The 25,751-nt window shown below is 35.8% G+C and overlaps 1 protein-coding gene and 1 long non-coding RNA gene across 2 annotated transcripts in view; one reads left to right on the top strand and one right to left on the bottom strand.

Moving 5' to 3' along the window:
* Positions 1-3,989: 3,989 nt before the first annotated feature.
* On the top strand, positions 3,990-6,149 carry LOC149079587 (uncharacterized). Its single transcript, XR_016193675.1, has 2 exons — positions 3,990-4,323; positions 5,914-6,149. It is a non-coding gene; the product is annotated as an uncharacterized LOC149079587 (long non-coding RNA).
* Positions 6,150-10,486: 4,337 nt separating this feature from the next.
* p115 (General vesicular transport factor p115) overlaps positions 10,487-25,751 on the bottom strand; it is a 38,034-nt gene continuing 22,769 nt past the window's right edge. The window contains exons 15-21 of the mRNA XM_089240196.1: positions 25,498-25,679; positions 24,036-24,151; positions 22,937-23,075; positions 21,636-21,766; positions 17,666-17,839; positions 14,085-14,267; positions 10,487-11,004 (exon numbers count right to left, since the gene is read on the bottom strand). Of these exons, the coding sequence (XP_089096322.1) occupies positions 10,894-11,004; positions 14,085-14,267; positions 17,666-17,839; positions 21,636-21,766; positions 22,937-23,075; positions 24,036-24,151; positions 25,498-25,679 (1,036 nt within the window). The 3' untranslated portion in view covers positions 10,487-10,893. The remainder of the gene's footprint in view (positions 11,005-14,084; positions 14,268-17,665; positions 17,840-21,635; positions 21,767-22,936; positions 23,076-24,035; positions 24,152-25,497; positions 25,680-25,751) is intronic.

The following is a 25,751-nucleotide window of genomic DNA, read 5'->3' as shown; positions in this document are numbered from 1 at the left end:
ACCAAAAAGAAAAAGATGGCCAAATTTATTGTTCTATCACTTTTGTCCCCCCTTGAACGAAATTTCTGGCTACGCCCCCTGCATCATAGGTCTGGAGTGAAATGATTTTTCTGAATCGCCCCCACTTAAAAATAATTGCTTACCAATTCAAACACTTATTACATTATTGAAAATTGTAAACAGATCTTATTCTAATTGTCATGAGGTCCCAGGTCATTTGTTAAGGTTAAAAGTAAAGGAGGCACTGAAATCACTTGTGTGTTTAGGGCCTTCATATGGATTAATCCGACCCTGGATGTAGTTTTAGAGCATTTATGTGGCCCCCAGTGTGGTTCTACATCACTCAAGTTACCCGCTGCATATTCTCAGATTATTTAAGTAATCTGCAGCATATAAGCAAGAAAGACAATCTCTCTTCTTTTATTGGTATCGGATGTGTAAGTTTTATGGTTGAATATACATTTTTTTTCATTGAAAATGTTTGTAATTTTTTTTTGACAGGGTTGGCTTTGTTTTTAAAAATTTTAATTTTTTTTTATTTCTATGAAATCTCTAGGGTATGACCATCTACTGAATAGATCTCGTCAGCTAGCAACACCCATCAACAACATGGTCATCCTATTTCAAGGTGGTCAACTTCCTATAGACAATGAACTGGAGCAGCCAGCAGCAGATGCAGGAGCAGCCAGTAGCGGATGAGCCTGCAGAATGATTCATTAGTGAGTATAGATGACCAACCTTCTCTTGTTTCTTGTATATACGGGGCTCGGCACGGGTCACTTTTTTAGAAGCTGGTCACTTTTATTACCTATTTTTGGGCCCAGGTCACTTTTTTAGCGACTTATTTCACCGATGTCATCTGATCTGGAGGCTATAACACCGGGTCATTTCCTGGGCGGTCGTCCCATCCAAACTATTCCAGAGCCAGACCTGATTGATGTGAATGAAAATCGTCTGAATCGTTGGCAACGCACAACCAAGTTCGTGCAGAAGAGATGGCATAGGGACTACTTGAACACACTGCAGCAGAGAAACAAGTGGTGCTGCCGCCTGGCAGTCGAGTGGTTAGGGAACTAGCTTCTCACTGTGCAGGTCTGGGTTCGAATCCCGGTTCGGGCATGGATGTTTACTAACACTAACAAATTCCCTGGACGGATCATGCTGATCCCTTGGGAATACGTGTGGATCACGTTATTATTATTTAAAAAAAAAAGAAAAAAAAAGACATTGTGAAACAAGGTGATGTTGTCCTTAAGGAAGATCACTGCCCCTCTTGTAGTAGGAGACTGGGTCGCATTCAAGCTGTGATCAAAAGGTGCAAGTAGTGTTGGTCAAGACAAAGAATGGTGTCATAAAGAGAAGCGTCTCTAAAATTTGTCCCCTTCCATTCCAAGAGCAATATCCCTGATATGATTTGTACCTATTCATTTCATTTATGTGTTGTGATGCGGAATGCAAGGATTTTCACGCCGAGTCCTGCCCTCAGGGCTATTACAGCGGCTTACGAAAGGCCTGGCAGCTAAATGTCAATGGGCCAAGAAATAAATTTCCTGACCCAAGGGCCATGGTCAAAGTTAGGTCGAATCCGCTAATGAAATTTAAATTTTCGTAATTTTTTGCAGTGGTGCACAATAGTGCTGGGGGAGAAGCTTTAGAAGACAATGCGACAGGAATATGCGCTGAGATGAATTTGGAAGAGTGGATCCATATCTCGAAATTAATAAAATTAATTCCGGAGTTGAGTAATGCCGTCACAACCCCAATGGGTTAGTCGTTTTAGTGAAGAAGTATAGCTGTGGAAGAAAGCCGGAGAGACTGGACCTCGATGATTGGACCGCTTCGTTCGAGCCCTGGGATTGGCTGGACCTCTCTGCTATCCAGGATCTGAAAAGAAAAAATATGGGAAGGCAAAGTTCCTAGACGATAGGGAAAAGTGTTAAGAAGTAAAATAAATGTTAGTTAAAAAATGGAAAGATTTTTTTTTTTTTTTTTTTGAATTATAAAGTTTTTTTTGAAGAGATTTTTGATTTTTGGAAAGAGGATACCAGGAAAATAAAGGAAGATAGATAACTCAGAATAGGCCTAAGTTATCTCCAGCGTCCATCTTTTTTTCAGTTGCTCCGCTTGCTGGAAAAACGAGCGTAGTTCATCAAGAGCAAGTCCGTCCATAATGTTGTTGGCTGCCATGTTGCCAACGATGGAGGTGAAGTCATCAATTACTTCTCCAAGCGACCTTGATTCACCTCTCGGGCGGGCTGGTGAGACGGTTCGGCTGGAGTTTGCTGTCGGAGGTCTGGACGCGGGAGGCCCCGTTGACCTAAGTCCGGGGGGTCCCCTGGTAGTGGCCGTGGGCAGAGATGTAGTTCTGTCCTTCAGATAGTTGTCGAATTTGGTCAGGACCTTCGCCGGGAGTACAGACTTGGACGATTGTCGGCTACTCCTGTAAAAGGAAAGAGAGGGAAGGATGTTTTTTCCTCCTTGAGCCATGGATTTTTCAGTCTTTTTTTCCCCGAAATTTCAAGAAAGACGGGACATTTCTTGAAATTGGCTGGGTGCGGTCCGGAGCATAGCACGCACACCGGCGAGTCGGTTCCCGGCACCCTGAGGCATTTTCTCGGTTCATGGGAGTCCGTGCACTTAACGCATCTATATGGAAGTGTGCAGGTCGCCGCAAAATGCGAGAACCCGAGGCACCGGTGACACTGGAAGGAGTGGAAGTTCCGGATGTGTCGCTCCACAGAAATGTCCAGATGGTGAATTTTTTTTAATTGCAGAATTTTTCTGTTCTCTTCTGTTTTGGGGAGCGTTACTCTCCAAACACCCGGTTTGGTTGGGTTTGCCTTGCGAAAGAGTTCAGCTTTCCTGGTAGTGAAACCTAGGGTTTCAAGGGCCGTCTTTATGTCGGTAGCTTTGGCAGATTTCTCGAGACCTCTGATGAGCACTGAAAAAATGCCGGAGCGTTTTTCTTTTGGCTTGGGCGTGAGCCCTTCGTTGTGTAGCCAGTCTTTTGCCGCCAGAAAGTCTTTTTTTTCCTGAAAAGAAATTTTGATCAGACCATCTATTATGGTCGCAGAGAAATGTTCTGTGCAAATTCCGGATAGATGAGCGTCTATGCCGAACCAATTTCCCTTGCTGTCAATCATGATTGACCAGGCCTCGGAGCCTTGCTCTGGTTGGCTGTTGGAGGCTGCTGGACCAATGGGCGACGTGTCAGGGATCTTGGGCTGAACGGGCGTGTCCTGAGTCGGGATCGTTGGTTCTCTGTCTGGTTGGGTGGAAGCCATACGTCCTTCAGGGGAAGCATACGGGACGGGCTTGTCTCGTGGCTCCAAGGGTTGGGAGGAAGATTCAGCGTCCGGAAGAGGCGGCGGTTCTTTGGCAGGGATTACCTCGGGTGTCTGTGTGTTAGCACCCGGACATTGAGATCTGAAAGTAGAGGTGACCTCGGGCGGATTTGGCAAGGCCTGATCCGGGAGGATTTCGCTTGGAGGTTCGTCCTCGTAGAGAAGACAAGAGGTTCCCTCGAGATCCTTTAGCCTGACCACGACGTCGTTCTCATAGGACGATGTTCGATGAGATTGAACAATTTCCAAGAATTGTCGTTCAAGCTCACATCGGATCTCGGTGGTGATCCTAGAGCTGATGCTCGTCGCGACGTCTATGAGAAGAATCACGGCCTGGCTCTGGAGATGGGGGTCATTCGCTGTCTCCTCTCTGGAGCGAAGTTTGTAGTCCCGCCGAGTACAGTCCACTTCCGTGAAGAATTTTCGCCATGCAATTGAACACTTATCAAAAGATTCGTGATGCAGCAGGCGCTGGCTTTGCTGCGGCTTGCCTCGGCTTCTTTTTAGTCCTGGCCATGTCTGGACCTGCAATGAAAAAAGAAATGGCTCCCTAGTCGGAGCGAGCAAAAACACGACCGTCCCCTTCAGAGTCTGGGGCTGATGTTTTTTGATGTGTTGTGATATTGATTGAAATTGACATTTCAATGCTAGGCGGGATGTTAGAGCCCAGGTTGTTGCTTGAGTTTTGTTTCATAGATGGCAGCATCTCCTTAGCATCCATGTAGTTGCTTGTTTGTGTTTTTCCTTTTGTTTGTTTTTTTAGTTTTTTCTGTGTGAGTACAGGTGTGCACCTGTCTGTAGCATTCCTCCGGGAACCGTTTCACATTAAGTTCTCTTTATAATTAAATGTTGAATTTCTAAGTGAGCCAGAGTTCTGCTTTCATGAGCTGAAACCATTCAAGTACAGTCCACTATTTGTGTGTCATCAAGACCTTTTCAATATATTTTGTTTGGGGGTAATGTGTGCTATAGTGATAAGGTTTTGTATTAATTTGACAATTTTTAACAAAGATTTTCTTTGATTTTGAAAACATGTCTTATTTGGAAGAGGACCTGGTTGAATTATGTTTCAAGTTAGTGTTCAGATAGCTGGAGAAATTGTATACCATAAAACCTTATTATAGGTCATATTTTTGTATGGCCAGATAATTGTGCTTGTATAATATCACATTTCAAGTCTGATTAATGGGTTTTTTATAGTCTGCTGGTGTTTATAGTGGGAAGAATTTTTATTCTGTTTTTCATTGTTATAAGGTTAATATTCAATTTGTAACATTTTGGTATTATTCTATTAAACTATAGTACTTTCTGCATGCCATTGTTTCGAATAATAAATTTAGACAACATTTAAAGAAAATAGTTCATGTATAACATATGAGAGGTGAGAAATTTTCTACAAATTTTATGAGATCAACACAAAGTGCAGACCTGCGAACTCTGGATTTAGGTAGGAGATTCCAGATTTTTCACCTTTCTTCCTGCTCTGGATTTGTTAAGATTTTTCCTGAAAATTAGATTTTCTGCAAGCTTTCATGTCGTGATGTCAATGACTACCGTTTTTGTTAGGGAAAATACCCATAGAGTGCAGCCGTGATAAATTTTGTCGAAGTTTATCCACAATCATTTATCGGGGGAATGCTCAGAGGCTGTGCAGAACCTGCTGGCAAGGGGGTTGGAGTTTTTTCTTAATCGATAAGAAATGAACCAAAATTTTTTTTATTGGGTCTGTGTTCCCCCCCCCCCCCTTCGGAGAATATGTATTTCTGGATTCCAAAAGTGTTGGCATGTCTGCAAGTGGTTTGGTTATAACAAGAGTTCCGGGGGGGGGGGGGCTAACCTTGAATTGTGGGTAGTGTCATTTATAGGGATCCTGGTAAGTTGAGGTAACATGATCATAGCCAAAAAAATTATATTTACAAGATAATGCATACATTATTTTCTAGTATGGTCATGATTTTTGAGTATCCGCTGGTTTAATATTTAAATAGCCTTATACCCTAATGTGCTAGAACATGTATTTTGATACTGGGAATGAACTTGGGAGTATCTGGGTTTTCTAGGGAAGATGTAACTTTTAACCATGTAATCTTGAGTGGCGTACATAATTTTTATTTAATAAATATTCGGTTAACAACAAAGCATAAATTGTGTTGATTTGAAGAACAAACCTGAGTAATTTCCTGATATCAGAAGGCAATGGTCATTATTAGCGTTGGCTATGGCTTTTAAAATTCGATTCTAAATACCAGCTGATCTCTTACTTGAAAATAAACAAGGTGTACATTGTGTATCGTGTATGAACAATAAAATTAAAGGAGTTTTAAACACTTCAGGACGTGACGTTTCATCATGTTGGTATACACACTTGTGAATTCCAAATATTTTGGGTTGCTCTCAATCTGTAATTAACTACACAAAGAAAATTTTGGATGCTAATACCATTGTTTTTAAGTTGCCCATGTCGATTTGTCCAGCCCTGGTTTAAAATCAAAAGTAATTTTTTTTATATTTGTATCTAGTATGAATATGGATGCTGAAGTGGTTTTTTTTTTTTTCAAATACGGGCAAGACCATCAGAAATGGAAGTTGGACCAAGTAATATATTATCAAAAATCCAGGATAAAGAAATTACTTCACCAGCAGCCACATTCTCTTTTATCAAAACATTCAGAAGGAATCCACTGTTCATTTGGTCCTCGTGGTTCTTATGACTTTTGAAAAAAAATTTGGATTTTTGTTTTTCTTTTCTAGGGATGAGTTTTCTTTGAAGCTGATGGAATAAATGCAGGAGCATTATTTTTTTGATTTGTTTTTGTCATAAATTTTGACTTCTGTGAGTTTATGGGTAATTTGGACGTCGTAAAGATATTAAGAGTTCTGTCTATTTATAAATTTTTATTGTCCACATTGGGAAACCTTGACTAGGCATTGAATTTGCTAAATTTTTGTATTGGTGACAAAAAGGTATTTAATGTCTATATTAAAGCAGAATTGAATATAGGGAATGCATAATATTCATCTTACGGGTCACTTAAGCGATCTGTGAATGTGCAGCTTGGTTCATTTTTACAAAATTAGGTTTTAGAGGAACAGGCCGCAACAGAACCCCCAGGACCACATTTGGTCCGCACGGGCCAAGTGTTTACCGTGGGTCAAAGGTTACCTATGTGGCTTACTGGTATCACTCAAGTGGCTCGCGGCACATTCACAGATCACACTTGTAACCTGTGGCGCTGTTCTAGATCACTTAATTAAGTGGCCCGCGACACGTTCTCAAATCAATAAAAGTAGCCCCGCACTCTTCAAAAGGTTCAGTTAAGTTGAAATGTACCGTGAGTCATTCAGGTGGTCTGAAAGTGTGCCGCAAGCCCTCTGAGTCATCTGGAAATGTGCCGCAAGTCACTTGGAGATGATCTGAAAGTGCGCATCGGGCCACTTGAGTGGCCTGGAAAAGTGTCAAGAGCGCCACTAAAATAATCTATAAAATATGCATTGAGCCACTTAAAGTGTTAATGTAACACAGACCATTAAGTGATCTGTGTGCTGCGAGCGACTCAAATGATCTGTAAATGTGCCTCCAGTCACTTACAGTATATAATCTGCAACTGAACTACATGCCACTTAAGTGAACTGGGGGTTTGCTGCAGGTCGCTCAAGTGATTTGGAAATGTGCTTGGGGTCACTTAGCTGATCTGGATATATGCTGTTGGCAGCTTGAATGATCTGCAAATGTGCTGCAAGCCACTGAAGTAATCTGGAAATGTGTCCCACTTAAATGATTTGATGATTGTTCATGGGCCACTTGTGTGGCTTTGTTATTCGTCCTGGGCCACGTGAGATGACTCCGAGGGTCATGGGTTAGCATGTTTTAAGGCATACGCTATCGATGATCTGGATGTCTATTATTTCCAGAAAGTGGGTAACCATCCCTTCCACAAGAAACAAATTGTATCGGAAAAATATATCTGTTCAAAACTGGGTGATGCAGTGAACTTACAAGCTAAACCGATCTTCCCGACGCTTCACCCTGAGTCCACAACTACCCTGGGTTAGAGTTCAGTAAGCTTCATTTTTTTGAAGGGGGGGGGGGAATTATGCATGACCGTCTCAACATTGGGCAAAGTGATGTTTTGGGGTCCGATACTTAGATGAGAATTACAGCTCACTTATATATATACATACATTTAAAAATCATAGTATGTACGGATCTCACTACTAACGGATATGGAACCCCGGGTCATGCTGCATTTTGAAAATAGTCACATTTCCCCTTCCCCATATTTTACCTGAAAGATTTAATTCTTCAGAGCTGTCTGTGGCCACGGGCAGAGGCACAGACGTGAAGAAAACATTGGGGGGTGGGGGGCTAAAAGTTGCTGGTCGTCCCGTATATACGAGACTCAATCGCGTACACAAAAAGGGTTTTTTTCCTTAAGTTATTGGGGGGGGGCAGCAACAGCCCCCTAACAATATCTATTGTTGGTGGATCCTCAAATGACCTCAGCCACTAGTTTCCTTGATCAAAATTAATATTTTGTCAAACATATTTTTATTCTGGAAATTATCTTATTATCCCCACCCCAGAGGATCGCAACCCATACTTTGAACCCTGATATACTGTATTCATAGTTTCTAATGCTCTCTTGGTAAGTCCCACTGTTCTCCCCCCGACAAGGCGCAATACCATCCATCGTATGGAGTAAGTATTCACAGGATTAAAGAATGATAACTCTGACTCTAGAATAATGCCATTATCCGAACGATATAAAAAAAAGCGATCTGCAGATTTTGTAGACTGTGCTTCCAAATGCCAAAAAATTTCATCTTTTTTCAAAAATAAATCTAAGTCATCAGAACAAAATCTACAGAACCAATCAACCAACAAGGTTGTTTCAATTGTATCGACCCCTGTTACTTCTAGTTGTCTTCAAACTGTATCACAGGAGCTGCAAAAATCAGATGGAGATGAGTGGTGCCAAGGAATGAAACTAGATCTGAAATGGCTACTAAGAAACAATGCATGTTTGACCGACGGGAAATAAACGAAGTGTGTAACATATACTACGAATACGAGTATATATCCAAAAAACACTCTCGAAATGGTATGGTACCCATAGCTGAAGGAATTTGAGTGGATTTTAAAGAAAAATTAAAACTGTGTGTGTGGTAGTTGAACATCTTCAGTCAGAGATCCACAAGAAAGTCACAGAACATCATGAACTGGAGAAAGGTTCCACAAAACATCCATGGATGAAACAATTCCAAAAACATTCAACAGAAGTATTAGGATGTCTTATTAAGCTCGCTTTTAATGCTTATTCTGATAGTTTACTCGTTCGGTTTCTCTCTGATCAGGCCACGCACCCTCTTGTTTTTTTACCTGTTTAATGTATTTTTTACATACCTTCATGTATATATTTTATATTAGAGTACAATATCCCATACCAATAATGCCAGTTTATCGAACACTGCTACAAAAATGACTACTGATTGCGGGGGTCGATATTTTCTCATCAAAAACTGACCCGAGTATAAGCCGACCCTTCCACTTGAACAAATTTTTCTACAAAAAAACTCTGCTTATACACGAGTATATACGGTAATTGAAAATTATTTTCACTTTAACCATGTGTTCCCGTTCAGACATCTATTATTTCTGAAAAGCACATGTTTGCAATGTGCTTAGTTTCTTTTATCATTGTTGCAAAACATGAAAATGTCTTTCTCCTGGCATAAGGTAACTAGAAGGAAGGTTTGATCATAAGTTAGGGGGGACAAAAATAAAAAATATTCAGATTTCTTGGTCACAACATCAAGCTGCCGTAATGTTCCATCTAAAAGACTGCTTTGAAAGTGCATATCATGCTCTAGGAAAACAAAGACAAATTAGAGATTTGTTGTCCCACACAAACTTGACGAAAAGGAACAAGAAATACAAAAAAATTTCAATTGACAAGAAAACTGTTTGGACTATCATTGCTTGTCCAAGTTGTAAATTGAGCTACCAAAATAGATGGAAGATGTTCTGATTGTCAATCATTTATATCAAGTTATGAGCTGAAACAGGCAAAATATTTGCGTTAGATCTCTCTTTTAACATTGTTAAATTTAAATTAATTTTTTTCATCGTGAATATTTTAACAAACTTCATTAATGACTGTATTTAATTCATCAGCAGGTAAAGAAGTGTCCCTAAGATTTTATTTTTTTGTTTGACATTCAAAATGGCGTCTTGAAAAAAATTGTTTTTTGATAATTTTTTTCATTTTTTGTCTAGTTTTGTGAGAGAATGATTTTACATATACATCATATGACGAGAGAATTCTTCCAGTTTCTGTCTGATTTCTGGACAACTTATGAGAAACTAAAATTATCTGCGCTATTGCTTGCCATGTTTTGTCCACTCATTTTTCTGATTTAATCACAAATTTTTTTTATTCCAGTAGCATAGAATTATTTTGAGTGATCTTCAAACCATTGGAGAACTGTCTGAATGTCTTTGCCATCAATTTGAAACTCAGTGATTATTCTTTAGAGAACAAAAAGTTTGAAATTACTTTATATATGTCACTGTCAAAGCCTGAAATTGACCGGTTTGTGAACTGGCCGACCCAGTTGACTCGGCCAATGTTCGAATATGTTGATCTCTATATATGAATCACTATCAGATTACTTTGATCGTTAGGGTTAGCTATGGCTAATTATGAATGATCATAATTATCAGACAAAAAATATGCCAATGTGGATATTAAAATGTGTGGTTATATCACAATGTGTGGTTAAAAGTCGATAGAATGAATCAATAGATCAATTGATAATTTTTTTTTTTAATTTGCTTGAAAAATTTTTTGTTTCTTGAGGAAATTTCCTTCTCCTGGCTGTCCCCAGATCATTTTTCAAATTTTAAAATAACTTTACATTTCAAAACAAAAATATATTTTTTACAATACTATATTTTTTTAGGATCTGTATACTTTTCATAATTTTTAATATTTTTTTAACAATACTTTGTAGTCAAATGAACATTTTCCCCACCTTTTTTCTTCTATTTGTGATATTTTGGAAACATTGGTTCAAATCGTACAACACCAGTTGCCACCTATAAAAAAAATGTTCTTTCAAGCACCTCATAGAGACAAAAATTGAAGGGGGAAACTCTTTATTACATTAACTGTACAATAATACAAACATCTGATGCTTTCTCTCTTCTAAAAAAAGGAACAAAAGCATCCATAAAGACTGTTGTGATAACAGCACTGCTGTCAAAATTTAGATATCCCATGTTTGTTCTCATCCCGAATAAACCATCCCTACCTGAACACAGTTGAATGCACATGCAGCCTACCAAATTTTGTGAAAACAAAATATCATAATTTTAATTTTCTTAAAAATAAACTATAAAAAAATTTTCATATTATGTAGGAATCAAAACGTAAAGGAATAATAAAAATAATGAAACTGAATCCACCGAACAGCAGCATGAACATTTAGCTGCAACTGCTCAACTCAATGTGCCGCCTCCAATAATAAGTCTTAAAACCGGAACCTGTCAAGGATCTTGTTGAGAATCGTGAACATCTTCTAGATATTTGACTTCAGCCAGATCACATTCTTCATCAATTAAATCGTCCAAATTATCATCATCATCATCATCTTCCACCTGGAAAGATTTCAATCCACATAATTGTCTATCACAAGTAATATGTTTGAATTTAATACACTGTCTGGCCAAAAAATAACTTCACATCTGACAAACAAAAACAATTTTATGGGATCAGCTTTAACAAAAATTAAACATTTATTCATTGTGGCATTAATTTTGAGAGGTCAATCAATGTCTTAACATCTATATATTTTTAGCTTGATTTCCATCAATGTTTCACCAAGATCTTTAGTGAATGTATCCTAGAGGAGTTTAATAACTCCCTAACAAAAGCATAGGCTCTCAATTAGATTAAGAAGGGGTTTCTGCGAATGACTCACATTATTTTTTTCTAGCAAATTTTCCGTAGTTTTGACATATCATGAACAATTGAGACATATACCATAACTAGTCATTCCTGTGCAAGAATTTGCATTTAGTTCCCCCAAGTGTGCCTTGTGTGGGTGCAACACTAGGCAGGTGCCTAGTTACGGCACTGGTTGAGACACCAAAAAATTCTTGTATTGATCCAAATTTAATGATATTTCAAAGTTGACCACTATGAAAGATAGCTTATTCTAATAATTAACCACCTTAAATAGAAACAATCTCTCAACAGTATAACAACTCAAATTTACCCATTCTTGTACAATGGAAATTAATATCTCAATGTTTTGGTGTTAAACTGATGGTTTGTATGACAAAATGTTAAGACCTTAGTTCATTAAACATTAAGTATCGCAACATTTTTGAAAATTACCATCACACAAAAAAATAGCACGTATCCCCCTCCCCCTCTTTTTTCTTACTTGCATTACTCTGATGAATGTACATTCAAAGTAGAGAGATGAGACAAATATTCTGCTGCTATTCTGCTTTTTTGCTGAATATTTAGTTTGATTGAATAATACTAAGGTATTCGACAGAACATCTGTGTTTTAAAAAATTATATTAATTAGAATTTTCCATACAAATTAAAAATTTATTGTGAGGTGTATATCCATTTCTATGAAAGAGGTTATATCAGGGTGAATTTCTAGGATAAGGAAAACATGGAACTGAAATTAGATTCCTACTGCAATAAAGTGGAAGTGAACATGTATGTGTGTGTGTGTGTATTACACAAGTTCACTAACTGCTGAAGGATGCACCTAGATAAGATAAGTATTGAGCTACTGAAAGAGGCAAAGAACATCTGAAGAAGAAAAATATGTCAGAAATTTTATGATGCATTACTAGTTGAAAATAAATAATAGTTTACATTTTCTTAATTAGATGTAAAATTGTAACAAGTGTTGAAAAAAAATTGATTCTGTAAGTAATGCAATCAAATGTAACCTGTAATCAAAATGCAATACATCATCGTTAAATTTGCTTGTCAGTATTATGGCAATAATAATCTTTCAATTACCAGTTTTTTTATTTCTATTTAATTGATAAATTGCATGATTAAAATTTTATATCAATCATTTAAAATCACCAATAATTCAATTTTCAATTAAAAACACCAATTTTACTTATAATTGTGATAAATTTTAAGAACATTGATATTTGGACATCGAATATTCGCCACTTGGCCAAAACATCCCCATTCATCCCATCCCTAATCTGCTGTAATTTTTAATAGATGAATTAAGAAATAGATGTTTAAAAAAGTGCTTTATTCCACATATGTACTGTTTATTTCTGTTATTAAATTATCTAGATAATCACTGTACTAAACAATACTCTTATCGTGCATAACATTAGAATATATCTAGTAACCAAAATATTAAATTGTAGGACTAAAATGTCTGTTATTTGGCAGTGCCGATTGTATACGATGCTTAATAAGCTCCTGTAACTTATTCTTAGTGTAAAAGTAAGAATAGCCAAGTTTGACTATGATGTGGTATATATTTACTAGCATTTCTAATGCAACGCTTTTCCAATTGAAGATAAAAGTACAAAACAATTCTTTGAGTATCAAGCCCTGCCAGCTGTTTAATTAGGGTATTGACTAATTAGTAATCTTGAGAATAAATAAACTTGAGAATTTTCAATATGGAATAAAATTTTGGGCAGACCAAGAAAATTTAAAACATCATATTTTATACTCAGCAATTATAATTCAAAATAATAAACACTTTAATCTACATAAAAGTTTTTTGTATCATATCAGGTTCATCATCAGAAAAAAACTATTTGACAATATTCCAAAAAGTTTTTGACAGCTTTAATAATTGAATTATATATGACATGATGTCGCTCTCCACTTGTTAATGCAAGATATACAGAAAACTGGATGTTGTGAAGATATTTATTTTTTTAGATGTTCATTTTTTTAAGGAAGGAAAAAACTCATCTCTGCCTCTACAGAGAGTCAAATCAGGGTCTCTTGTTGGCCGTACAAGTACTCTCACCACTAAGGGTAACCAGTAGTTTGGATAAAATGAACCAAAAAATTTCATATTATCTGTTCTAGTCCCTTTGTATTTCGAAAAATTCCAAATTTCAAATTACAACAAATACTTTGTTTTCATTATAGTAATAAATTAGTGTTTGAAAATAAAACATTGTAATATGCAAAAATTAAGTTTCTCATACCTATTGTGTTCAAAGCATTATCCAAAAGCATTCATTCAGGTTTTTGATGGTTTAAACCACAGTTTTTGACAGTTTATTTAACATGATGAAATAGTACATGTGTTATTTACCTGTTAAACCAGTTCTTCATACTTGCAACATCAAAAACACAACCCTTAAACATAATTCCCAACTTTTTGATCTAGAACAGTGGTTCTCAAAATTTTCATGGTGAAAATGCATATGTGACGCCTACCCCTCCCTTGCATGTCATCTCATAACTAATGCTTAGCATTACCTACTTTACTGATAATCTTTTCATGCTTTTTTGAACAGATATTTTCATGTAATCCCTCCCAGGGCAAGCAAAACTGATCTCAAACTTGGAAATTTTAAGAGAAACATATCACTAAAACATATCACTATCTGCTTCTTCCATATTAGAAGCAGTTTCATGAAGAAAGTGGAAATCAAATGAACTTTACATAGGTTTAAGAAATTGTACAGTGGCTATCATATGAATCTCAACTCACGGTTTCTCCCAAAGCTTTCAGCCGCCTCCTGTAATCATCTAATTTATCTCCATGTTCAGTCAGGAGAACAAGTAATTCCTCATGCTCTTTTTTCAATATGTCGTAAGATAAAGTTGCTTGTTCATTTTCACTCCTTAATTTCTCATTTTCTGTCCTCAACTTTTCCTTCTCCTCTTGAAGGTTCTACAAAGTTGCAAAATAAATATTAATAATGAAATAAAAATATAAAAGAGCTTCCAAACTTGCATACATATTGTCCCCTTTATACCAGACATGAATGTGCAAATCCCCACTTTTTGGGTTCATCAGCTGGTTGAATAACTTATTTTGCTATATACATTTTGCCAGGAAACTTGAATGTGTTTTCCCTATTCAAAAACGTTTGTTACCCCTGTTACAAAAAACATGTTACAATTTTTTTTGGAAAAATGAAATTCATAGATGAACAGTAAACATTCAAACATCATTTCCCAATTTTCTGAAATTCGCACATTCATGTTTCTGGCATGAGGGGGCGAGGGGCCATATACAAAACAATAAAATAAATTATTGATTTTTCATCGTTGATTATTACAATAGAGAAGAGTATGCAATATGAGCTTCAAAGAAGCAACATGTGTTAATCTAGCATTAATGTACAAACCATGTACCTGAAAATCACTAATGAATAAGCAGTGGTACCTCAAAATATGAATGTCTAAACTTACAACTAATCTAGGTTTTGAGTGAAAAACATAACGTACCTAATGTGCAAGAAAATATTTGGCTGATATTCATGATAAGTATGCGAAAAAAGTTTTTGATTTAAAAATATTTTGGGGGATCTGATGTAGTTTGAGCTGCTTTCTTATTACACTGTGTACTATCACACAATTACAATATATACGTACAATCAGAGATGTATGAAGAGGATACTGTGCCCCCCCCCCCAGCCATCCAAAAATTATAAAAAAAATTAATATTTCAGTAAAAAAATTTAAATATCAAAATAAATTTTTTAATTTAAATGATTTTTGAAGGATGGTAACTCAAAATTTCTTGGAAAGAAAATTTTTGTGTCCCTTTAAAAGCCTTTTGTGTCCCCTCCAAAGGTCAATCCTGTGTATACGTCCCCTGCTTAGAATTACAATATATTATATTGCAGGGTTGTTTCATTTAAACCACTTTGGTTTTTTTTTAAAAATCAAATAAAAGTTGCCTAAATATCATTTTTTTCCTTGAAAAATATCATATTGGTTAATTATTAGCCAAAATGTTTCATTTCTACCACATTTTATATCCTTAGGGTACATTCTGATGATATATCTTTAAATGACATAAGATATTATAAGTGGTTTTTTTCAAAAAGTCTCATAAAAGTGGCCAGAATATATATATATTTTTCATATGAAGTATCTTAGTTATTTAAAGTTATATACAAAAGCCGAAATTTCTCATTCTTACAACATTTTCTAACCTTTGGCTACGTTCTGATGCTCTATCTTTAGCAAATTCATGAATAAGGATTGCATCACACATCTAAATGTAGTGGTGTATTATCTCACAGGGTTTCTTTTTCCCTTCAAAAAGCAGCTACAGTAGTGACACCATCATGCTAGGGCCAGGTGGTCCTATAATCCAATAAAGACACCAACTGTCCTTAAAGGACAAAGACTAGTGTACTAGTAGTTACATTACCTCACATACATTTTCATTTTCTTTCCCATAAGAAGTAGCACATCTCCTACTGTATATCTCCCAGTCTTAATATTCAATAGTTGTTTTTTTTTATACTTTCACACACACACTGTTAAGCCCATTTAATCAAGGAAGGTTCTACTGTATAGTAGTAACAGATTTATGAAAAATAATCAGCTATATACAGGGTGATTATAATTTAAGTTTTGATTCCAAAACTATACAATAAGTACTGATCGGAATGACTTGAAAATTTGCATGGATACTCCTGAAGCAATGGAAGTTTCTTTCGCAAAAGAAAAAAGTGCAAAATGTGCAAGTAGATGATGCTGTACTTGGCCAGCAGTATAAATCTATTTTGTGCAACCACATCATTACGGCACCAGCAAAGCAGCTGCTGAAGACCCATTTTGACAGGATGCACCTTGCATCCTTCTGGCTGTGGGGTTACCTCAAAATGTTATAAACAGTGGTCAGATAGCAAACTTTGGTGAATTGCAATCTCCAGCACATTCCCTATATGTTAGAAGTTCATCAGGAATATTAACGGGGGGGGGGGGGGCACGTTTGGTTTAATAAAGCTGAATTGCAAGCACATCCACATTATGACCATGGCATACTCCGATTCTGTAGTTGAACAAGAATTTTTGTGCTTTCAACCTCATAGCCAGAACACGCGGTGGACAACATATTTAACATTTCTTAAGTAAGTTGTAGTTATTTGTTCAATTACTTTGTTTTTTGTGATGTTTCCATGAATTATGAAATCGTGAAATGCTATAATTAAGGTATCATTTTGGCTATCGTTTCCATTCTGCGAGAAAATTTCCCACATGTTGGATGATGTCATTAATTTTACATTTTTAAGTATTTTTTCCCCTTTACCAAATAAAATTGCATTTTTTCAGGAATATTTTTTTTTAACGTGATCCTCACGTATTCCCAAGGGATCAGCATGATCCATCCAGGGAATTTGTTAGTGTTAGTAAACATCCATGCACGAACTGGGATTCGAACCCAGACCTGCACAGTAAGAAGCTAGTTCCCTAACCACTTGACTTCCAGGCGGTGTCAATATTCATGTCAATTTTCAAGTCATTTTGACAATCATTCTTTTTTTACAGTGTTTTGAAATCAGAACCTTAGTTATAATCACCGTGTATATCGTAAATCGTTGCTAATTAATCTGCATTATTTATGCTTCATTAAATACATTATATTCACCTAATTTTTATTACTTTTTGCAAAATAGCTTCCCAATTAAGTATACTGAAAGTAACTGGAGAAAAACCTTTATATATTATATGATTAATAATAACATTAAAAGAATTTTCAAACACACAGTAATCCATTGAGTTAAGCAAAAATAATTAAATTGCAAAAGTTGGTTTTTGTTAAAATGCAATAAATATTTATTAATTAGCATGGGAATAGTGTTAATTACATTAATAAACATTTTATTTTAGTTAATTATTAGAAGTTTGAATGATTTTTCAGAAATTTCATTGTTTTTAATGTTAATACTACTATTTAAAACAAAAAAACCTGGTTTAAACAAAAAAAAACGTTTTTTTTACCAACCCTGTTATATTGCAAGCACATCGATTTATTTCATGTTTCATTCTGCATGGATTACACTGTACATTAATTGAATTCTATAGCTGCATTAATATTGTGAAGATGCAGAATGCGTTAGAAAGATACCATCACTTTAAATGGGAAAGACTGATATCCAAAGCTTTTTATGATACGAATAACTACGAAAGGATTACACTTGTAAGTCAGTGGTTAAAATCCAGTAGAATCTGCATAAGTTGAATTAAATCCACAGAATCACTTTAGAAATGTTTTAGTGAAAAAAGAATAATATAATCAAGAATGCACATAATATTTCACTAACAAACCTGGATGTCAACAGCACTTTTGGTCTTCAAAGATTTGAATTCCTCTTCCAATTTTTCAGATTTTTCCTTCCATTCCTTCAATTCTTCTTGAATCTTAACAAGAGTTTCTGACTGGTCTATTTCATTTGAAGCAAGAGAAGTTTTACCAGATTCTTCCACACTACTTTCCTGGAGCTATAATATTAAACAATAATGATACAAGGCTATGCTTCATTAATACATAATATCTTAAGTAGGATCTGATTTTACAATGCAATAAAAAATCCTAAATATCAAATAAAAAGTTTGAAGACAACCGAAATATTACTATATCTTGAAAACTTCTGCTTGTAGGTGCATAAAAATATTAGAGTGACAACTGCAAGTGAAACTAAACATTTCCTACTAAAAATAATTTGTGATGAATGCTGCATTTTTCAGAAAAAAGTTGAATTTATAGTAAAGATCAGAACTAGAATTTTAAGGTGATGCCTGGCACTTAAAGATCGAAACCTGGAAAAAAAAGTATAAAAACATGCATCGGTTTCCCTGACATTAAAGGAAGAAATTTACATTTTTCTCATATATGTGATGAGACTGTTTCGATCAATCATGCACTGTGAAATCACTTTTTTTTTCTGAAATGAAGATGCCAAAGGCAACATATTTATTGAACACTGAAAATGAAACATACTTGCTCTCAAAGAGCTTTGATGCCTGGTCATGAAATAGTGGGAAGAATTTAAAGATTGAAGACTGGTAGTAAAAGTTTCACAAATGGGCCCATGAATTATGGACTGAAAGATTGCACAAAACAAGGCTTTTTATCCTACCATTCGTCAAGAAAAAAATGATTATTCACAGTTTTTGCATGAAAAAAAATTTTGGTGCAATTGCAGAAGGAATACAACTATTGTCTTGCACACATCAAACTGTGTCCAATGCGATAAAAAAATTAAATGTCTAGTATGCAAAACCAAATGAAAACCTTCCCTTAGAAAACAGCACAGATAAGAGCAACATGAATCAACCAAACAGCATATATCTCACAGTGTCTAGTAGCATGAAGATGTTTTCTTTAATGAAAATCAATTTAGAGATGGACTCAATTTTAAATATTACTGGCTTATGCAATGGTAGAGCCACATCTTAGGAATATAGAGACAGTTTTGACAGAATTTCTATTTCTTGAGGCACTTCTTGTAACTTTTAGACAGTTTTTTTAACAGGATAATGCTCCTGTACATGTTTTAAAGCTTAAAAGATATTGGTTTGAAGCCAATTCAGTGAAATCTTTCGAGTGATAATCAAGAATTTGTTTCCTTAATCACAAAGAGCACTTGCGTGGCATTTTGACTGGCACTCTAAAACGTTGACTTGTCACTCTAAAATTTTCATGCAAGTCATACAAGAACAAGTTTTCAAGATTAGGAGTTTTTTGATAGTCCTTAATTTTTTTTTCTGGCACCTTAAGGCTTTTTGAACAAAGTGAAAACAATGAATTCTTTGAAGGTATTCAAATCAAACAAGTCATGTTTCTGAACTGAATTGAATGAATTATATGCTGAGTACTCATGGATTATGACCACCTTACAATGGATGGCAGCTACATTTATCTACAAAAACTGCCTGCCTAACCAGCATAAATTTGAGGTTGAATTATATATAGTCAGATCCAGGGCGGGACAAGCACCAGGTAGCCATGGTGACTGAAAAATTTGGTATTGGCACCTGAAATTTTCTTTGTGTAGTTACTAAACTGCAGGCTGAGAGCAGCACATAATGTTTGGAATATATAGCAACGGTGTGTGTCTGGTCTTCAAAGGTCAAAGCATATCTGCAACATGAAAGAGGGTTGCTACGTCCTGAAAAAGTCAAAACAAGCATTATTTTGAACCTTTTCTTTCAGGTAAAAATATTTTTGGCACCTAGATTTTTTTTTTTTAGATTTGTCCAGCCCTGATGATCTGATTGCACATATGAAAACAAGTAATAAAAATTTCACATTTTTTTCCCAAAAGCATATTACGATTCCAGAGCTGCTAACCTTCAGAAGGTAAAAACCTTGCAACTTTCGAAGAAAATAAGGCAATTTACATAAAAATCCAGCAAACGTACCTTTGAATGTTTAAAATTTTTCATAGGCAAAATAAGAAGTGCATAAGGTGACCATATTACCCACATTTTTTTATGAAATACAGCTGTATTTTTCATTATCATTTGGTGTTTGAGTATTCTAAAGAAATGTCCAGTTTTTCAATTATGCTATCCATGAACTTTTTATATTTACTGGACATCAGTTGCGCCAGTGTGTATCGAATGCAGCTGTGGGTGCTCGTCTTTATTTTAATGTAAAAAATTTTAATTTTTGAATCAGTTCTCAGGGAAGGGGGGTGCACAGACCGATTCCACAAATTTCTGTGGGTGCTTGAGTACCCATAGCACCCCTGGCTCAGACACTACTGCTTTACATTTTCTCTCCTTAGGGTTTTTTTTTTGTGAAATCATTATATTTGATCAAAATTTATAGACACCCTCTATTTCAGGCCCATCAGCAATTTTCAGCAATGAATTAAGGCTTTGCCCACAACTGGCAATGTCCCTTTCTTTACCAGTATAATTGTGTGTATATAGATCATGATTTTTTTTGTATGTAATTTGCACTGGAATATGGTCAGCAGAGTAATATATGGAAAAAAATGGTGATTTAATCATTTACCAGCAGTTTTATGACTGAACTTGTATGTACAAAAAGTTTTCAACATGAACGGGCTGCCATGTTTGTTTATGTTAATAGATTTAGATGGATTTGACCACCTTTCACACAGGCTAGCATGTCTGGCATCTAGGAGGTGCGATGTCACAAGATCTTTTTATGTGGTGGAAATGGGAGCTCTCTTTCTTATCAAAAAAAAAAAAAAAACAGCCACAAATCAGCAAATTCAACATTCCCATCTCTCTTTTCGAAGTTTTTATTCTTTTTAAGTGGATGGAAATAATTGAAAACCGGCAATACGAATTCGTCCAAAAGCCCTAAGAATGTCATACAATTTATCATTTTCGAGGTAAATCCAGAAAATTGGCAGCTCTGATTCCCAGTGCCAGAACGTGTAGTACACCAATAACCAAGACTGTGGCACTTTTTAGTGCAAGCATTCCAGTTTACAGTAAGTGACATAAAAATTATACAACCATTTACAAGTAGACCAGTAAGTATGTAGGAAAGTATTACTACTATTACTACTCTTAACCCTACAAATGGAATTTAAGGAAAGTGATATTGCACAGTGAGCATCAAATAAATCACTCATTAAAAATTTGAATATGCAATCATTTTCTGTTGCATTGCTATTACTTTCAGCACAAAAGGACTAAAGAGCCCAGGATCACAATCTATCTTGATCCCAAATTGCAGTGGTAGACAATTTTTCTTTCGTATCTCTTGCAGAGAGGCTGGTGCAACTTCTTTCAGTAGCAATATGCTCTGAGATCATTTTGTCATACCTCTACACGAAGAAAATTACGCAACAAGAATTACTACTTAACTTTACTTGCAAACCGTAAAAATTCCTCCATGGAATTTCTACTGCTACAAGGACTGGGTGAGTATGGAACACTGGACACATCTCTTAGTATTATTTTTTACTGTAGGCAAGTATGCTAGTGTCTTGCCGACCAGAGATACCATGCCCCATGAATGGACTATCCCAAACTGATGGCCTCATTACAACAGCATAATCAAAAATTTTTAACTCAAATATCACATGAAGAGTCCAGGCTGTCCACTATGAATGCCAAGATAGTTTGACTAAATGTAAGGCTGGTAGTCCCAGTTTAGTGAGCACGCATTTAGAAAACTCCTCAATGACATTTAAAAATTATATTTGAATTAGATACAATACCATAATTCAATCAAAGCAAAATTTAATTTATAAGACAGAAAAACCTGTACAATCAATGAAATATTCACAATGAAATAATTCATACTTACAAGCTGATTCAATTTTTCATCTTTTTCATCCAACTCTTTCTGTTTGAGTTTAAGCTGAGATTGAAGCCCCTCAATTTCCTCTTTGAGTTGGGCAACATCTTGATTTACATTAGAGCTACCAGAAACTGCAGCTGAAATTTGTGCAAAAAATATAAGTTCATAACTATGAACAAAAATTGTGGTACATTTACAAAAATATATACATATATTCATGAATAAAACTAACCTGTTTTGTTTTTGTTTTTCATTATAGATGTTTGTCATGTACTGAGATTTTCAAATACATAATATGCATTATCACATTACAAAAATAGGAAATAAACTTACCTCTCGTAGCTAAAAAATTAGGACAAGAATTAGGAAAAAAAAATTATTCTCAATACAGAGGAACTTCAGTTTTCAAGGTTTCTAGTTTTAACTTGTTCCATAAACACTTGCAATCAGATCAAACTTTGCCATAACAAATGAGAATGTAAACTCAAAATGATTTGTTTCGTAGCTATCTCCCTCACGCTAGACTCGATTATTTTCAAAAATGAAGAGCAGATTAACTTATTTATATTATTGTATATTGATTAATTTTATATCAAAGGCTCAAGTATTTTCAGAATGGCAAAAGAGAAAGAGCAGAGGAGCTTCACTTTGATATCCCTGCTTGTGCAAATACTCTTGCAAAACTGTCTTGCATGGGCTTGTGTTATAAGCACTATAAATAAGCTGATAGGGCTCAGGAAAGTGCCCTAAGTATAACAATGGCTATTAATCTAGGGAAGATTTTCATTAATACATATATGCTTACAATATATATTTTTTTAATTTGTCTTGATATAAACTAAAATAATATTAGAAGTTCCAGAAAATGCTTAGGCCTGCCTCTAAACCTGTTAAGATAGACTTGCCTGTGTATATGTCTGTCTGTATAATATTTTTCTAGAAATTAAAAGTCCTATAATGGTAAATGAATGGGTTTCTATCACAAACTATAGACATGACAAAAAAAAATAATTGGATGGGCTTTTGTCAGAGTTCAAAATTTTAAGATTCCGCAATCTAGTGGCAAACTATTGAAGTTGTGACTTAGTTCATTTTTTCCTTTCAACATAGTTTAGCACTACTAGATTACATTTCTAGACTTGACTTAGAACTATTGAAAAGTGATTCACACTGTAAAAGTTACAACCTGTCCAATTTTGTTAAGTGTTAACCCAAGATAACTAAACTTAAACCAGTGTTACTCAGTAGTCTATTAGATAAATGTTTAGTTATCTAGGGTTAATAGCACAAAAAAAATCATCACCTACCTTTCTGTGCTTTCAACAAAGCATTCTGGTCCCGAAGTTGTTGGACGGTACTGGAGAGATCTTCAAACTGAGCCTTTGACTTTTCATATTCACTGCTTGTTTCTGAAAGCTTATTCCTCAGTTCTTGAAGCTGCAAATCCTGTAAATAATATATTATTTTTATTAGATATTCAGAGTTGCCAACTGCTACGAATTGTCCGTAGTTTCTACGAACAGCTGCAATGAACTACAGAGCTACAGGAGACTCAATACTACGGAAATCTGTTTTAAAAAATCAGGTCTGAGTTTCTTGTGGTGTTTACTGTTTGTTTCTAATTTTTATTATTACTTTTATAAAATTGCATTGATCTTTACTGTAATGAGGAATTCGTATACGCATGTGTGAGAGTTCAAGAGAAGACAAACTCGGAGCCGATCTGTTTTGTCTGTGCGCAGAAGGCAATCTTTAAAGCGGCATCTAAACCTGCCGATCTACTTGATGCCCAAACACAAAAAAAACCTGTTTTCCGTCAGAACCGTCCCATGCTGTAGGCTAAAAACAGGTTCAGCAAGGGGGGCTTGGACCTGGCTTCATTTGCATAGTCCATAGTGTATGGTCCAGCTTGCAGAACTTGTGTTGGTTAAAGAATGTTTGGCCGTAGGTGCTCTGATACGAAGAAAACAGGGATGGAAGGGGTTCTTGCATTGCTAGACGTCCGTTCATACTACCCACAAGGGCATATGCAGGTTGGGATTGCATTGAATATTCATGAATTATTAAGGGACTCAGCAACCTCGGAACATTGCTTCGGGGAACGGGGGTCTCATGTGGGCTGAGCCCTCTAGGTTCCAGTGCCACTGAGGTGCTGTATTTAATGAGCTTTGAATTAATATTTTAAATAAATTAAATTTTTGAGATTATTTTTTATTGTGCTATGGTTATATTATCTTAGGGGGGTATCCCCCCTCCATGGCAAAGCTGAACATTCACCACTACTGGCAAACTTAAAGCCAATGTTGGCATATCTGGATATTGTCGGGAGGGCATTATGGCAAACTGAGAAAAAAATTCATAGGAGGCAGAAAAATGTTTGGTGGATAGCTTTTAAGATACACTAACCTGTTCTCTGATCAAGTCTTTGTATTGCTGCAACATTCTTTGCTGCTCTGGGGTCATAGATGATTCTGGACCATTCAGAAGAGAGGGTTTTGGCTGTACTGCTTTGATGATTATGCCTTTAAAAAGATTGTTAGAAAAGCAAAAGAAACCTGTCAGTTTTTTGTGAAGTTATAATTTTTTTTCTCACATATTCTTTGTGTGTACACTGTTTTCTTATTTTTAAAAAATGTGCAAGCAGTTTGTGAACAGAAAGACATCTTTTATTACAGTTATGTATGCTCAACACTCACTAAATTACGAACACCTTTCCAGACTACCACTAAACCGTACATGCACCTCATACACATTCCTTTATGGAATTTCTAATAATGAATCAGCACATGTCGGAATGTGTGTGTTCTAAATGGTGTGGCTCTAATGTATTTATGTTGTCAAATGGCATTTGTTCCATGTTTTCATTCTGCCATCTGTCTTCCATTTTCTGAAGTAAAGATGGATATGCTTGAATTCTTATGTTGTGTCAGTATCGTGTTGTAGGTCTGCCTGCTCTCTGCGGAGAGATTTGTTCCAAATGTGAGACTTGCTCACATTAGTGCCTCAAAGCTGAAAAACACAGCAGAGAACCAACTTCAGCCGACCACCACTGTTCTGTCAATGGTTTCAAACCAGGATCCTCAGGACGAGAGTCCAGCACATATGCACACAGCGGCTACCTTTCCAGACTGCAATATGGTTGCTAAAAAATGCTCAAGTCCTGGGGTAATTAAAAATGCAGGCAACTCTGAGAGTATAAACACATAGCTGTATTTTCAATCTAAAAATGATTTTAAAATAGAAGATAAGTATTTATCCTCTATTTGTTGAGTGGCTATTTATCCTCTATTTGTTGAGTGGCTATTTATCCTCTGTATAAGTATTTATTCTCTATATAAGGAGTGGCTATTTGTTTATTCCTACTGTCTACCTAACAGTCTGTGTGTGTATCTAGTGTTGTGCCTGATTTTTCAGTGATGCCATCTATATTTCAGAAGTGAAGTGTAATGACTGAATACTTGTACTTTTTGTAGGTCTGTTGTTCTCTGTGGCGAGACTTTTTAATGGGGAGATCGTCTCATATTTGCGCCTCGAAGTTGGGAGAGAACCAAAGAAAACCAACTTCAGTCTACCACTATTGTGGCAACAGAGGGGCTCGAACCCGGGTCCCTGCGATGCAAGTCTGTCATGATGACTATTCGCCCACCACAGTGGCTGTATGCGGCGACTGTTGATATGTATTGGCTATTGAACAGCTTTATCATTTGAAACAGCCGGCTGTATTTTGTATTCCCGGAAGCAGTCTGTGGCCTTTATCTTAAAGGCACAAGGGGACTTGGAAAAAAAAAAAGTTAACCATTTTATTTCAAAGAACCCAGCCTAGAATGTAGTGTGATGAGAGAAAAAAAATGCAAGCAAGCAGACATACCTTCTAGAGACTTGAAGAGTCTGCAGAATTCATAATCAAAAAGAACATCACTAGCTTGTTGGAACTTTGGATATGGATTCTGAACCGATCTGCTGTAGTGTTCGCTCTTTGACACACCATTCAGCTTTGCCAAAAACGATTCCAGTCCAATCCTTTTCTCTATAAGTTGGCAGAGAGCTTCCCTAAAAAACAGCGAGATATTTAATTTAGTTTTCAAAAAATATGCATCTGTATATCAATTAAAGTAATTTAAA

The sequence above is a fragment of the Pholcus phalangioides genome, unplaced genomic scaffold, assembly GCF_987345545.1.
Source record: "Pholcus phalangioides strain wild (caught in Gottingen) unplaced genomic scaffold, Ppha-v1.0 ptg000012l_1, whole genome shotgun sequence".
Classification (NCBI taxonomy): Eukaryota; Metazoa; Arthropoda; class Arachnida; order Araneae; family Pholcidae; genus Pholcus; species Pholcus phalangioides.
Note: the sequence above shows the minus strand (reverse complement) of the source record. Positions and strands in the feature narration are given on the sequence as shown.